Source organism: Lepidochelys kempii, chromosome 4, assembly GCF_965140265.1.
Source record: "Lepidochelys kempii isolate rLepKem1 chromosome 4, rLepKem1.hap2, whole genome shotgun sequence".
Taxonomy (NCBI): Eukaryota; Metazoa; Chordata; order Testudines; family Cheloniidae; genus Lepidochelys; species Lepidochelys kempii.
This window is the reverse complement of record NC_133259.1, coordinates 138785122-138799434: the sequence shown is the minus strand read 5'-3', so window position 1 is coordinate 138799434 and position 14313 is coordinate 138785122. Positions and strand designations below refer to the sequence as shown.

General features: G+C 41.5%; 1 protein-coding gene across 12 annotated transcripts in view; it reads left to right on the top strand.

Annotated features, from left to right (window-relative positions):
* Positions 1-14313, top strand: part of ZNF638 (zinc finger protein 638) — a 67160-nt gene that overhangs the window by 40105 nt on the left and 12742 nt on the right. For 11 of the 12 annotated variants that reach the window (XR_012158791.1, XM_073343039.1, XM_073343037.1 and 8 more), the window contains one exon: positions 10322-10371. The exons of the other annotated variant lie outside the window; for it this stretch is intronic. Coding sequence is in view for 10 of the 11 variants with exons in the window: in XM_073343039.1 (XP_073199140.1) it covers positions 10322-10371 (50 nt within the window). In the remaining variant the exon portion in view is untranslated. The remainder of the gene's footprint in view (positions 1-10321; positions 10372-14313) is intronic. 12 annotated transcript variants of the gene reach the window in all.

Genomic DNA, 14313 nt, shown 5'->3' with positions numbered 1-14313 from the left:
TACCCCACAAGGAAGGACACGGCTAAACCTTGGTCCTCCGGTCAGTCCCTTTCCATGACCAGCTTGGTGAGCCAAGATTCCATCCAGAGTTCCTGTGCTACATCAACCAACAGGCCTTGGTCATCCACCTCCATTCTGGCATTGATGACCTTGGACCACAGGCGAGAGAGGTATCAGAAGTACCAACTCTGTCTCCCTCTCAGGTAGAGTGGACATTAGAACACCTTAGTATTCCTGAAAGAACAGCCTACCCTTTGGTGGAGGCATACTGCTTTTCCTCCTCTCTTTTGATGCACAGTAGGGATTGATCTGTCACTCTCCCTCCATCCCTCCCGCCCTTTCATGGGGATCACAGTGGGAATCTGGGAGAATCTTCAAGGACTGGTCTGTCAAAACGAAAAGGCACAGCTGTCAGAGAACCGCTCCACTGGTATCCTGCTCTGGGTCTGGTGTACATATGCCTATCAGCATTGGCCCTACTGGCATCCTGTGGTATGCAACCCCATTCCTGCAAGCCAGCAACGGCTGTGCCTCCTTCTAGGTCTAGATCCCTTTCTCCCAAGAGGTAGCATAGGCCTTCCTAGTCAGGTCTTTTAGTATAGTTTGAGACACAGGAGGAGAGCAGTCTGCTGCTCTAACCAGTAGGTCACATTGTTTCCCTTGTTCATTTGATCTAGTATGCTTTGCTTTGTCTTTGCTTTGCAGTATCTTAACTTAAATTAGAAATAGACAGAATGGCTAGTCTAAGAAATAAATAGCTATTACAATTTTCATAGACGCTTTCCAATTCACAATTAGATAAGTGTATGGAAAGGGTAGTTTTTCCTTAGTGCTGGTGTGTACGTGTAGTCCACTGTGTGTATGCATGTGCTCCATGTGCCTGGACACCATTCTCATTTTTCTCATTGTGCGCTCTAGCTCTGCTCGTGCTTTGTTGAGGGTACATGGGACTGTGCAGACTGATACTCCTCTCCAGTTCCTTCTTACTGCCTCATGGCCTCAGTCAGAATCTCCAGTGTCCTGAATGATCCTTCTAAACTTTTTCTTGTAAATATTTACAAGTTTCATATATTGGTAGTATTGTTAATAGTTTTAAAATTTTAACTAAGAGTTAATTTGAACACCCACCCCTGGGAGTCCTGCACTGGAGGATCAGAGGACTTAGGTTTTGTCCAGAGGACTTCTGGGCTTCAAAAATTGATCTTCTGCTCCTCTTCCTTTTTGGTCAGTGACAACCACCAGCACTGCTTCAGAGAAGCTCCTTTCTTTACTAAGTGCAGTATCTGGAGCTGCTTCCCCAGCCGAGCACAGCAAGTGTAAGAACTCTGGCTTTGGAAGCATTTTATGGAACTTTGAGGCCTCAGTCAGATCCAGGCCTAGTACATCGGCCTAAACCATCAAAAAGGGTGCCTCCGAACTAGATATCTGACTCAGGAGCAGGAATAACTGAAGTGAAGAATTCTTCATCTCAGCCTTCTCACATAAGTAACAGGCGCTTATAAGTATAAAAGCAGATTGCCTCTGAGATCTACCTAGAAAAGGGATACCGACCCTGTCCAGATCAGACAGGTCTCCATGCCCAGGACACAAGGGCTTTTAGGTCCTCCTAAATCTCATGGCTGTGTTCAGAAGGTGTGCATAGGAGCAAAGGTCATTCAGTACCATCCCCCACGTTGCCATCGACACCGACCACGGTACTGATTAAGACAAAGCCGCAGGAGCAGTCCCATAAGGAACCACTGATTGTTGAAAATCCCTTTACATTGACTCTGGTGCAAGGTGATGAGATGCAGCCTTCCAAGGCTCCAGTATCTTATGCCGCTTCCGCAGGGTATCTTCATCCTCCCAGACCCGCAGTCTCCCCATTGCTGGGACCGATCCTTACTTGGGAGATTCTAACACCAGTAGAAGTCATGGACTCAGGGAGAAGCCCATCTCCTTACCCCATCCTCTATCTGTGGTTTCTCAACATTGGTACGGACAGCACTGCTGATAGAACTGGACCCAACCTTCTCACCCTCGGGAGAGTTGGATGTACTAGTGAAACAGTCTTCTCCTCCACGGAGAGAATTGAACCAGACAGAGGATTAAGAGTAGTCTCTTTGTACTAGTTTTGTCTGCCCAACCAGAGATCCTCTCCTTGGAAATGATGGTACCCAGTGCTATCACAACCTACTTTCAGCCTCTCATGCTTGCCTTACTGGGATCTGTGTGTACGCCTCCCAGAGTCCGTGTGATCCAAGATAGGGAATCTTACCACACATACCTTTCAAGAGGCTAATTGGAACCTCCTGAGCCTATGGAAGAAGAGGAAAATGAGCCAAATCTGCTGGTGCCACCCGACTCACAGGTGTATCATCTTTCTTGCCCAATGAGGCAGTTTCTCCAACCTGTCTCTCTCCTCTGGACAACCACAGACAATTCAAAGAGCTGCTTCAGAGAGTGGCAGAACAGCTCCAAATTGCCTTATAGGAGGTCCAGGACCCACAACACAGACTCCTGGTCATCCTCTAGCCTATGGGATCTAGTCAAGTAGCACTCCCATTGAATGAGTCCATACTTGAACCAGCAAGAACTGGTACAGCATACACCAGCTGCCTGTGTTCCTACTTCCAAGGGGGCAGAAAAGCAGTGCTTTTTCATGACTAAGGGAGCTGAGTTCTTATTCTCCCATGCTGTCCTGAACTCCTGCGTCATCCAAGTAGCCACAGAAAGGTCCAGACAACAGCACCCAAGGGCCACTCCTTCAGATAAGGAAGCCAAACATTTGGGCCTTATAAGGAGAAAGATGTTTGTTTCCACCAGCCTTCAATTTAGAATTTCTAACTTCTAAACCCTCCTGGTCAACTGTTTTTTTTTGTTTGTTTGTTTTTAACTATTCTAAGTTCCTGGACTTAAAGAAAAATTACCCCCAAGAGGATAGCACTCAGTTTCAAGGCCAGATTAGTTGCAAGAACCTCATTACAAGTTCTGGTCAGTGCTGCTAATACAGCGTTCAGATCCATGGTGACTGCTATAGGATGTGCTGGGAATCTTGGCTACATTCTTTGGGTTCTCAGGGGGGATGGGACACTGTACAGGACTTGTCTTTTCATGAAATCAATATTTTTTAATGAGAGGACAGGCAAGTCTTAGTGTTCACTAAAAGACCCCAAGGCAACTCTCAGTTCCCTTGGGGGTGTGTGTGTGTGTGTGATATATATATATATATATATATATATATATATATATATATATGTGTGTGTATATATGTATGTGTGTATATATATATATATATATATATATATATATATATATATATATATAATCATACACACACACACACACACCACTTCAGAAGAGGAAATACTATAATTAGCCTTACAAGCTAGGCCTTTACTGCAGCCCTTTTACCACCAGTGCTCTTATAAGACATCTTGCAAATGGCAGAAGGTGCAGAAATTGAGATACCTTCCCATTCCACCTCCATCGTGGTTACCCAGCGTCACCTCTGGCCAAACAGTTGTTTTGATAGCATCAACTCTGACTCCTAGTTCCCCAGTGGCCTATCTCCACCCAATTCCAAGATCCTCTTTGGTGGACACCTCACATAATTTTGCCCAACTGGAGGGCAGTAACAATAGACAATTGGGTGCCCCATATCATCCATTCCGGCTTTAACATTTGAGTTTTTTTTCTCCACCTCCTCCACACTTCCTTCCCTGGCCCACTACAAGGAATACTCATGAGGAGATCCTCCTTCAGAAGGCAAAATCCCTCCTCCAGCAGTGAGCAATAGAGCAGCATGAACATCAAGGAAAAGGATTTTATTCAAAATATTTTCTAGTTCCCAGAGAGACAGGAAGGTGGAGACCCATCCTTGGAGTTGTGATGGATCCTGACCACTGTCAATACCAGGGTTCTTGTGTTCAATCTAGCAGCTGCTAGACCAAGACCTTCACAAAAGGGTTTTCCACAGTAGCAGCAGTGCAGCTCAGATGGGGTGGTTCCACCATCTTCCGATATCTAGAAGACTGGCTTCTTATAGGCAGGACACATCCAGAAGCATTGACCTCATCGTTGCTCCATTTCCTAGATCCTTGAGAAGTACTGTGTATGTGGAAAAGTTTACCGTGATACTGACCCAGACTATAGATTTCAAAGGAGCGATCTTAGACTCAGTGAAAGAAAAGGGTTATATCCCTGTGGACAGATTCAAAACCATGGGCACCTTGATAAATCAGGTTATACACAATTCTTGGACATAGGTCCAAATTTGCCTTATTCTGCTGAGTCACATGGCATCTTGTACTTATGTAACACCATGCATCAGACTCCACCTCCACTGCTTGCAGGCTTAGCTTTGAATGGTATATATACACTAAGTAAACACAGCATGAACACTATAAAGACAATCTCTATGTGACTTGGTGGAAAGATCCTGCACAAGTGTGCATAGGCATTCCTTTTCTATCCCAGACACCCAGCAAGACAATAATCACAGAAGCCTCCTTGCTAGATTGGAGGGAGGAGAGGACGTTCACATGGACAGTGTCACAGCACAAGGCACTTGGGTACCCCAAGAAACTAGAATGGACGTAAATCTCCTTGAACTCAGAGCGGTCTGTGGAGCATGCTGGGCATTCTTACCATTATTCCATTCTTGTAACATCAGGCAATATAACAACCTTATTCTACATAAACAGTCAGGGAGGAGCAAGATCCATTCCTTGGTATATAGAAGTGATCAATTTATGGACTTGCTGTATCCAGGACCAAATTACCCTAATGGCAGTGTACTGCTTAGGAACCCAAAATTTGCTGGACAGCAGTAACAGGCACTTTGCCACTGACCACAAGTGGTTATTAAATAACTTAATGGTGAATAGCACCTTCACTCCATGGGGAACTCCTGCCTGGGTCCTGGTTGCCTCCCAAACAAACAGGACGTGCAGCACATACTGTGCCAGGGGAGCTCTGGAACAATTCTTCAGAGGGAGATGCTTTCCTACTTCCTTTGAGAGACTATTTGAGTTATTTCAGAGTAACAGCTGTGTTAGTCTGTATTCGCAAAAAGAAAAGGAGGACTTGTGGCACGTTAGAGACTAATTTAATAGACCAATTTATTTGAGCATAAGCTTTCGTGAGCTACAGCTCACTTCATCGGAAAGTGATTACTCTCCTTACAATGTGTATGATGATCAAGGTGGGCCATTTCCAGCACAAATCCAGGGTTTAACAAGAACGTCTGAGGAACAGTGCGGGGAGGGGGGAATAATAATAAAAATAATAATAAACAAGCTATTTTGGCAAATTTTGGCATTCTCTAAGGCAGTGGTTCTACAAGCAGCCATACCACATGAATCCTCACACCCTCCTCCTCTCTAAATGCTGCTGGTCAGTCACCCACAGTAGAATACATATAGGGACCAGCATTGAAAGAAGAAAGGGAAATTAGTTACCTCTTTATAATTGGAGTGATTCCATTGTCTGCCCTCCTTCCCCTCAGCTTCAGATAATCTCTGATTCCTAGTAAGACTAGAAGAACTGGAGAGGTCTCTGTCTCCACCGCCACTTATACCCTTAGTACAGTGCACGAGGAGAGCCAGGGCACAGTATAGATTCAAGGGACGCTACCTGTGAGAATTTTCTCAGGGTGCATGGAGTGCATCTGTACCCATAGTGGATTACAGATAGGGACTGCACATCTCAAAGAACTCCAGTTATGAGAGGTAAATAATTTCCATATATAGTATCTCCTGCTTGATTTGGGGGCTGGATTAGATGCACTGGAAGTATCTTCCATCCGTATTCTATATGATACCAATTCTGTTGTAATGGAAAGGGGCACTGAGTTTGCACCTTTTCTTAAGAGTGTTATATAGTATTTCATTTTTATATAACAGACTTCACAGCACTTTAGAAAATGTTAAGCAGTGTATAAATGCTAGAAATAAACTCACAATTAGCAATAAAAAAATAAATACTGACTTAGCATGTACATTTGACAAATGATATGAAGGGAATGTCTTTCAAAGATGCATTGTAAGATGCAAATGTGCTTTCTGTAACCATTGCCCGTATCTTGTTTAGCAACAAATAACATGGCTTTGTTACAATACATGTTTAACCAAATTAGAGCTAGTGCAAACAAAGAGCAGCTTTCAGCACTCCGTGCTTTCAAAGCAGTATTTTTTTCCCCTCATCTGTGCTTTGAATGATACAACGGAAAAACTAGTGTCCATATAGCAGCAACAGTCTCCAACAACGTGAGCATACAAGCAGTAGGGTACATAGGGCTCAGGCGTTTTTACCACTGTTATGAAAATCTGCAGGTGGTCTTGAAAGTAGTGAAAACCCAAAGCCTATATGTTTGACACAGTGGTAAAAATGTCTTGAGCCATGCCTAGGTAAAAAGAACGAGGAGTACTTGTGGCACCTTAGAGACTAACCAATTTATTTGATCATAAAGCACAAGAACAAATCTGCACAGACACACCCCTAGAACCCCGACCAGGGGTATTCTATCTGCTTCCCAAGATCCATAAACCTGGAAATCCTGGATGCCCCATCATTTCAGGCATTGGCACCCTGACAGCAGGATTGTCTGGCTATGTAGATTCTCTCCTCAGGCACTATGCTACCAGCACTCCCAGCTATCTTCGAGACACCACTGACTTCCTAAGGAAACTGCAATCCATTGGTGATCTTCCTGATAATACCATCCTGGCCACTATGGATGTAGAAGCCCTCTACACCAACATTTCACACAAAGATGGACTACAAGCTGTCTGGAACAGTATCTCTGATAATGTCACGGCAAACCTGGTGGCTACACTTTGTGACTTTGTCCTCACCCGCAGCTATTTCACATTTGGGGACAATGTATACCAAGTCAGCGGCACTGCTATGGGTACCCGCATGGCCCCACAATATGCCAACATTTTTATGGGTGACTTAGAGCAATGCTTCCTCAGCTCTCGTCCCCAATGCCTCTACTCTACTTACGCTACATTGATGACAGATCTTTATCATCTGGACCCATGGAAAAGAAGCCCTTGAGGAATTCCACCATGATCTCAACAATTTCCATCCCACAGTCAACCTCAGCCTGGACCAGTCCACACGAGAGATCCACTTCCTGGACACTACAGTGCTAATAAGCGATGGTCACATAAACACCACCCTATACTGGAAACCTACTGATGGCTGTACTTTCCTACATGCCTCCAGCTTTCACCCAGACCACACCACACGATCCATTGTCTACAGCCAAGCTCTAAGATACAACCGCATTTGCTCCAACCCCTCAGACAGAGACAAACACCTACTCTCTATCAAGCATTCTTACAACTACAATACCCACCTGCTGAAGTGAAGAAACAGATTGACAGAGCCAGAAGAGTACCCAGAAGTCACCTGCTTTAGGACAGGCCCAACAAAGAAAGTAACAGAACACCACTAGCAGTCACCTTCAGCCCCCAACTAAAACCTCCCCAGTGCATCAAGGATCTACAACCTATCTTGAAGGACGATCCCTCACTCTCACAGATTTTGGGAGACAGGCTAGTCCTCACTTACAGACAGCCCCCAAACCTAAAGCAAATACTCACAAGCAACCACACAACAAAAACACTAACCCAGGAACCTATCCTTGCAACAAAGCCCGTTGCCAACTCTTTCCATGTATCTATTCAAGGGACACCATCATTGGACCTAATCACATCAGCCACAGTATCAGAGGCTCGTTCATTTGCACATCTGCCAATGTGATATATGCCATCATGTGCCATCAGTGCCCTTCTGCCATGTACACTGGCCAAACCTGACAGTCTCTACGCAAAAGAATAAATGGACACAAATCTGACATCAGGAATCATAACATTCAAAAACCAGTCGGAGAACACTTTAAGCTTCCTGGACACTCAGAGACCTAAAAGTCACAATTATTCAACAAAAAAACTTCAAAAACAGACTCCAATGAGAAACAGCAGAACTGGAATTAATCTGTAAACTGGACACTAAATTAGGCTTGAATAAAGACTGGGAGTGGATGAGTCATTACACTAACTAAAAACTATTTCCCCAGGCTAATTTTCCCTCTACTGGTACTCACACCTTCTTGTCAACTGTTTGAAATGGGCCATCCTGATTATCACTGCAGAAGTTTTTTTTTCTCCTGCTGACATAGCCCACCTTAATCGATTGGTCTCGTTAAGAGTTGGTATGGCAGCCCCCATTTTTTCATGTTCTCTGTATATGTATGTGTATATATCTCTTCCTACTGTATTTTTTCCACTGCATGCATCTGATGAAGTGGGCTCTAGCCCACAAAAGCTTATGCTCAAATAAATTTTAGTCTCTAAGGTGCTACAAGTACTCCTAGTTCTTTCTGCTGATACAGTCTGACGCAGCTACCACTCTGAAACATGCCTGTGTAAGTGGCTGATGGTGTTTCACCATTTGGTGGCTGTTGTGGTATGAATACTAACTTGTCTAATGTAAACACACCTATATGTGTGCAGTCCATACATCTGAAGATGGCATATAGGTGTGGACATAGAATAACACTGTTACTACACCCTCTAGCCTCATGAAAGTAGCGTATATCAACATTGTTAGCAGTAACCATGCTTAAATGAACATTCATGTAAAAACCCATTTGATTAAAAAAAAAAAAATTCCTTACCTATGTTACTAGTAACACCTAAAGTTATTAAAGCTGAAAGTCTTAACATTTTAACTTTTTACTCGTTTACATCTTGTGTTTGTCATCTTAAAACGGAAAATCAGTTTACTTTTGTGTTCTCATGTACTAGCCCAATGCCACATTGCTTGCAATGCAAGGGAGCATAATCTATTTTTATTAAATGTCTATTGATATTTTTAAAACATATGGAAATATTTCTATTAGGTGTTGGAAAAGCATTTTTTTTACAACACGCACATTGTTCGGTTCTAAATTAGAGCTGATATTGTCCTTTAAACATGCTTTTATCTAGCACCGTTCTAATCTATGTGAATAGGGCCCTAACAATTTTCACTCCACAGTCAGAAAACTGTACTTTATAGGTGTAGTTTCCAGTGCTTCGGAGTTCTTTTATGTGTAGCTGGGTAGGAGAGGGAAGTGCCTGTAGTGGGTCACCTGAGCAGGGAGAGGATGAGTCCCCCTTTGTTCCTTGCTGCTTCGGATCGCAGCAACCTCTCAGTGTGCATTCACCCTTCTTTGAGTTTTACAATGCTGAAACATCCTGCTATCCACATTCTGTAGAGCCCAAGAGCGCCAGCTCTATTTCCCCATATGCATTCTTTTCTCTAAAAAGCCTCCCATTACCTTTTAATTTATTCTGAGAAACTAACAATCAGTTAAGCTATATTTTTTCCTATTTCCAAGCACACTCCAGTTACAAAGTGTGCAAACTGGCTTTCCGTATTCTTTTATTGCTAAAATCTGGTGGTGGATGGATGGGAGAGAAGTGATAATACTGAAATCATATGATCTGAAAATGGGTTCCAAATCAGTTTTTGTCATTAGAGTATACCTGCAATTCTTTGTAAAGGTGATGTTCTTTATTTTAGTATAATATAGTTCTAAACACTGTATTTCTACTTTGAGCCAAAGCCTACCACTACCACTTTCAAAGTCCCTGTTATTGCTTAAAAGGTTGTTGGAACTTTACTCCCCATCATAGCAGCTGGAGAGTTTGGATTGGTAGTGCTTTGTTTTTCAGAGGACATAGTCCTTAAATTTTAAAAAGTGAGTTTAATTATTTTAAAAACAAAATGGCTTGATTATCCTCTAAGAAACAGATGTCACATCAACACATTTTGGAGGGCAGAGTCAAACCTTTAGCTTAGTACAGCTGTGATATTTGTTGTATTTGGAACATACATTAGAATATCTTCTTTAAAGATAACTTATGTCCTCTGTATATCTGTCTCTGACAGACAAATCATAGTTGTATCAGGGCACTACATCTGTTACATTGATGAGGATACGAAGGAGCAGAAAGAGGGTGCTGCTTGAACAGGGGAAATACGTTTAACCCCTTCTCTCCCCCCCCCCACCTCCAAACATAACAGAAACTAAATGCTAAATCATTTTAAAGTCATCACAGCTATAAAGAGCCACAAGACATCAGGCTAAAACACATCTTACAAACTGTGTTTTGTAATAAGACCTTTTTAGAATGACTTACATTATTCACTGTCATTTGATCTTCTGGGTGTAGTTATGAATGGGCTCTGTGGTGCTTTTAACTGGATGTATTGGGCATATATACTTTTTTGTGCTGTTTCTGAATTTCATAGATGTTCAACACTTGGTGATTTTATGTTATAGGCTGAAGTTATGAAAAAAGAGCTGAAAAACCAAGAACCAAGTAAAGGAAGGTATACCTTTCAAATATTTGTTAATTTCTGTATGCACTGTTCAAAAAGTGGCCCTCCATGATTGATGAATTAAGTAGTCTACTACACATTTCTCTCAAAAGCAAGCTATGTATAATGGGAAAAAACTGCAGTTGGATTATATTTAGAGATGTGCTAACAGTTACCTACTGCCGCTTCCTTTTTTTTTTAGTTCTTTGTCCTGTGTATCAAAGACATTTACTTTCTTAACTTGCATAGAGTTTTTTGTAAAATATGTGTTTGCTTGAGAGTCTGGGGTCTGAATGAGTGTGGAGAAATGGTGAAATCCTGGCCCTGTTAAAGTAAATGGTTTTGTCATTTATTTCAACTGGTCCAGGATTTCACCCATGTGTTTAAGTTTTGGTGGAAGACTATGTTGCTGAAAAAGCTCTCGTTGTACTTGGTCAGTAGGTGATTCCTATATTTCATCTTTCAGTGCTGTCATTTATCAAGCCACAACATCTATTGTTTCTGTTTTCAAATGCTAAAACAAATTAGAGGAGGTGGTTCAGTTTTCTAAATTTACTTTATACTTCTGTCTAACGGATATAGGCCACTAACTAGATAATGGAAAACTAGTTTAGATACTTAACTTTAACATCAGAATCCAGAAAAGAGAAATTATTATTTTGTAATACATAATGGAAATTTTTTTAAATGCACCTTGTATGCCTGAATGATAGTAAAATATCTAATTATGGAGTAACTGTTCATTGGTTCTAGAATATAAAACACAATGTTTTGCAAATACTTTTTATCTCAAATGACAGTAGATCATACAAAGTACTTCCTGTAGGTGGGAAAAGGATAATTGTCCTTAAAATGTTTTCTGTAACTCAGATCCATGTATATGTACGTGTGTGTGTGTGTGTGTGTGAGAGAGAGAGATTTAATCTATAGTGCTCTTTAGTAATGGTCCAAAATTTACCATTTAAGGTAATATTACTATAGTGTTATGCACTATTATTCTATAGTATAGTAACATTTTATAAGTCGTTATATGTAATATCACACAGCTGCTAATGGTGTAATATTTTCAAAGCATGGTTTCTTCCTTCTCTGTGCTCCTGATGATTCTCTCATGGTCTACGTGCTGGTTTTGAAAATAATGTCAAGCTATGAATGTAAAACAAAAGTGTATTAAGACATTCTTAAACTTATGAGTGGTGTTCAGAGCACATTGGAAGTTGGAAGCATAGGGGAACTGCTTTTGAACTAGTGGTTCTGAGTCGCACCAATATAGATGTTCAGGTAACCTTACTGATTCCAGATCGATGGGTTCTAGGTAGCAGCTGACCTACCAATATGGCACAATACAAATTAATCTTATCTTTATGAGTCCCAGATACTGCGCAAAGTAGTACTGTGGCTGGTGAACAAATGGACAAAATAAAGTTTTTGCTTACCAACTTCACCCTGTACAGATTCCCTTTCAGCCTATGAGGCAGTTGTCTCCATGTCGGAATGATCCTTACATTCAGCTTTGTAAGCCTTTCTTTGTAAGGCCTGTTATCCTTTTGAGATATAATCACCATATAAGAAGCAAAAAAGTAAGTCCCATAATATGGGATGAGTGCTGTTTTGTCACGCTTACCCCCTGGAATTTTTCTGTGGAGAGGAATGGGATAGGATAATTTGAGGAGAGAAGGGGGAACAGTATTCTTGATTCCTATGGATGGTCGAGATAATCTTAAAGAAATCTTGGAATGTTTCTTGACATTTGATCATTACCCAGCATGAAGAAATGGCCTAAGGCCATTTACTTTACCTTCTGGCTGGGGTGGTAGACCACTGGCATGGATATCCCAACTGTTTCTAATAATGAAGGAGGTGGTTTCTTTCAGCAAATGTAGTCAAGAATTTTCCTGTTCCAGATTAAGATTCCAGAAGAACTGAAGACCAGCCTGCAATCTCTTTCTTAATCTGAGTTTAAAATGGAGAATTAAGGATTTGCCTCTATCTTGCATCCTTTATGGCACATGCCTGCTCTTTTTTGGGTTGCTGGAGCTCACCCTTTATTTGACCTCCATTGTTAACTCCGATGGGCAGCTCTGAGTGATGTTAGGTGTTGACACAAATGACTGAAGATGCAAGACTGGAGCATCAGGTATTTGTGGGTTTTACCCTTTTTATGCAATGGGAAATATCCTTCTGGTAGTGCAATATGCCACTTCCTTCCCATAGCGTAGCAGGGCTTTCAAGTCCTTGCACCCATTATTTTCAACCAACTTGATATTTTTGCCTCACTCTCTCATCATTGACCTTACATTCTGGGCAAGAAAGCAGAACTGTGCATCAGCCCGGGCTATGAAAGTCCAGTTTGAATCTGTCAGATTAATGTTTTTTGGAGACCACCAAGGTACTTTTGTCTCTGAGAGAAGTCACACAGTCCTGAAGATCCACAGACTGATCTCAGTTGATTTATATAGAAGATGTATGTGTGTGCACTTACAGCATTCACTATAAGCAGTTGAAGATGCAAGCAATGTATGGCCTTGCATTATTTGCTGCTATTTAATAAACTTGCTGTTTTTTCCATTCCTGGTAGAAGCTTATGGACAGATTCTCCCCCTTTGCAGATGCTGAGCTGTGTGCAGTTTGGCAGGGGGGACGTAGCTTATCTTTGATCAAAATCTCTATGCTTCTTAAATAGAGCTGGTCTTTCAGGACTGCCTCTTTTGGCTATGCGCTGCATCAAGTTGTCTAGATGAGTTTTACTACATACAAAAACTAGGCAAATGTCGCGGGGGGCTATCGTATGCCCAAATAGAAGGGAAATATATTTGAAATGAATCTCGCTTTTGGAACATAATAGAGTCTTTGGTATTCAGAGACCTGCCTTTCTAAGGTTGTTAAATACCAAAGTATCTTCGTTGTCACAACTGATCTGTATGTTTAATATTTGTGCCACGAGAAACAGATTAGTTTTGTTTGGTCAAAAACTAATTGAAACACTTTCACCCCAGCCACTGGTGTTTGGACATGACTGACTTGAAATGACTCAACTCCAAGCAAATTTTTGGAAGGAGAAAATTTTATTTGAATGGGCAAGTGAGAAAATATTTCTAACTCTTTTATGAGATCTCCAATTACCATGAAGTAAACAATGAGGCCTGGGAGGAAACTCCCAAAATTCCGTGCAGGAGCTGTTCAGAAACACACAGGATCCATTACTCCGAGAGATTTTTTTCTGCTGTACTTTGGAATGCTGTGAGCCTGCCACCTTTTAGGGGGAGGACTGCAGTAGATCACCTATCACAGATGGAAGCCGCTCGACTACATTTTCCTGCAAGTTTTCGTCTGATTCTCTGATGCATAATAGTAACATAGGTTACAACTGTGCTCAATCTATAGTGATACTTCTGAAACAGAACTAACCCCACTCTTCCTATTTCTCTTCAATATATGTGGCAGATGAAGATGGCGCTAGGTGCGAGGTGAGCTTTCAGGGCACATTGAAGTGTGCATCTTGTTGTGCTTAGGTGATGGAGATTTACTCCTTGTTGCTTTTTGGCTGCTTTAATTGTTCTGACTTAATGTAGTCTTTAACACTTGTATATCTTACCACATCAAAGTTGGGCCTTCGGTGATTGATTCCGTTTGCGTCAGCTTTGGACTTCCTTGATGTCAGCATGCCAGAAGTATTAACCAAATGGCAGCCCTTCATGAAGATTCATATAGTTGTGCATATATTTTTTTTTATATACTTTGGATCTGAGAGACCATAATAAAGATCCACATCTTGGTGCATATCCACTTATTAACCAGTTTTCTGTTTATCCCCTCGACTGATCGTCTACATAACATTTTATCACCTAACTAGAACATCAGAATTGATCAATGTATTGGCATCTTTTCATCTAGTTTTATGTAATCTCAGGATGGCCACTTTCAGGAGACACGAAAAAGGAGGTTTAGACATCT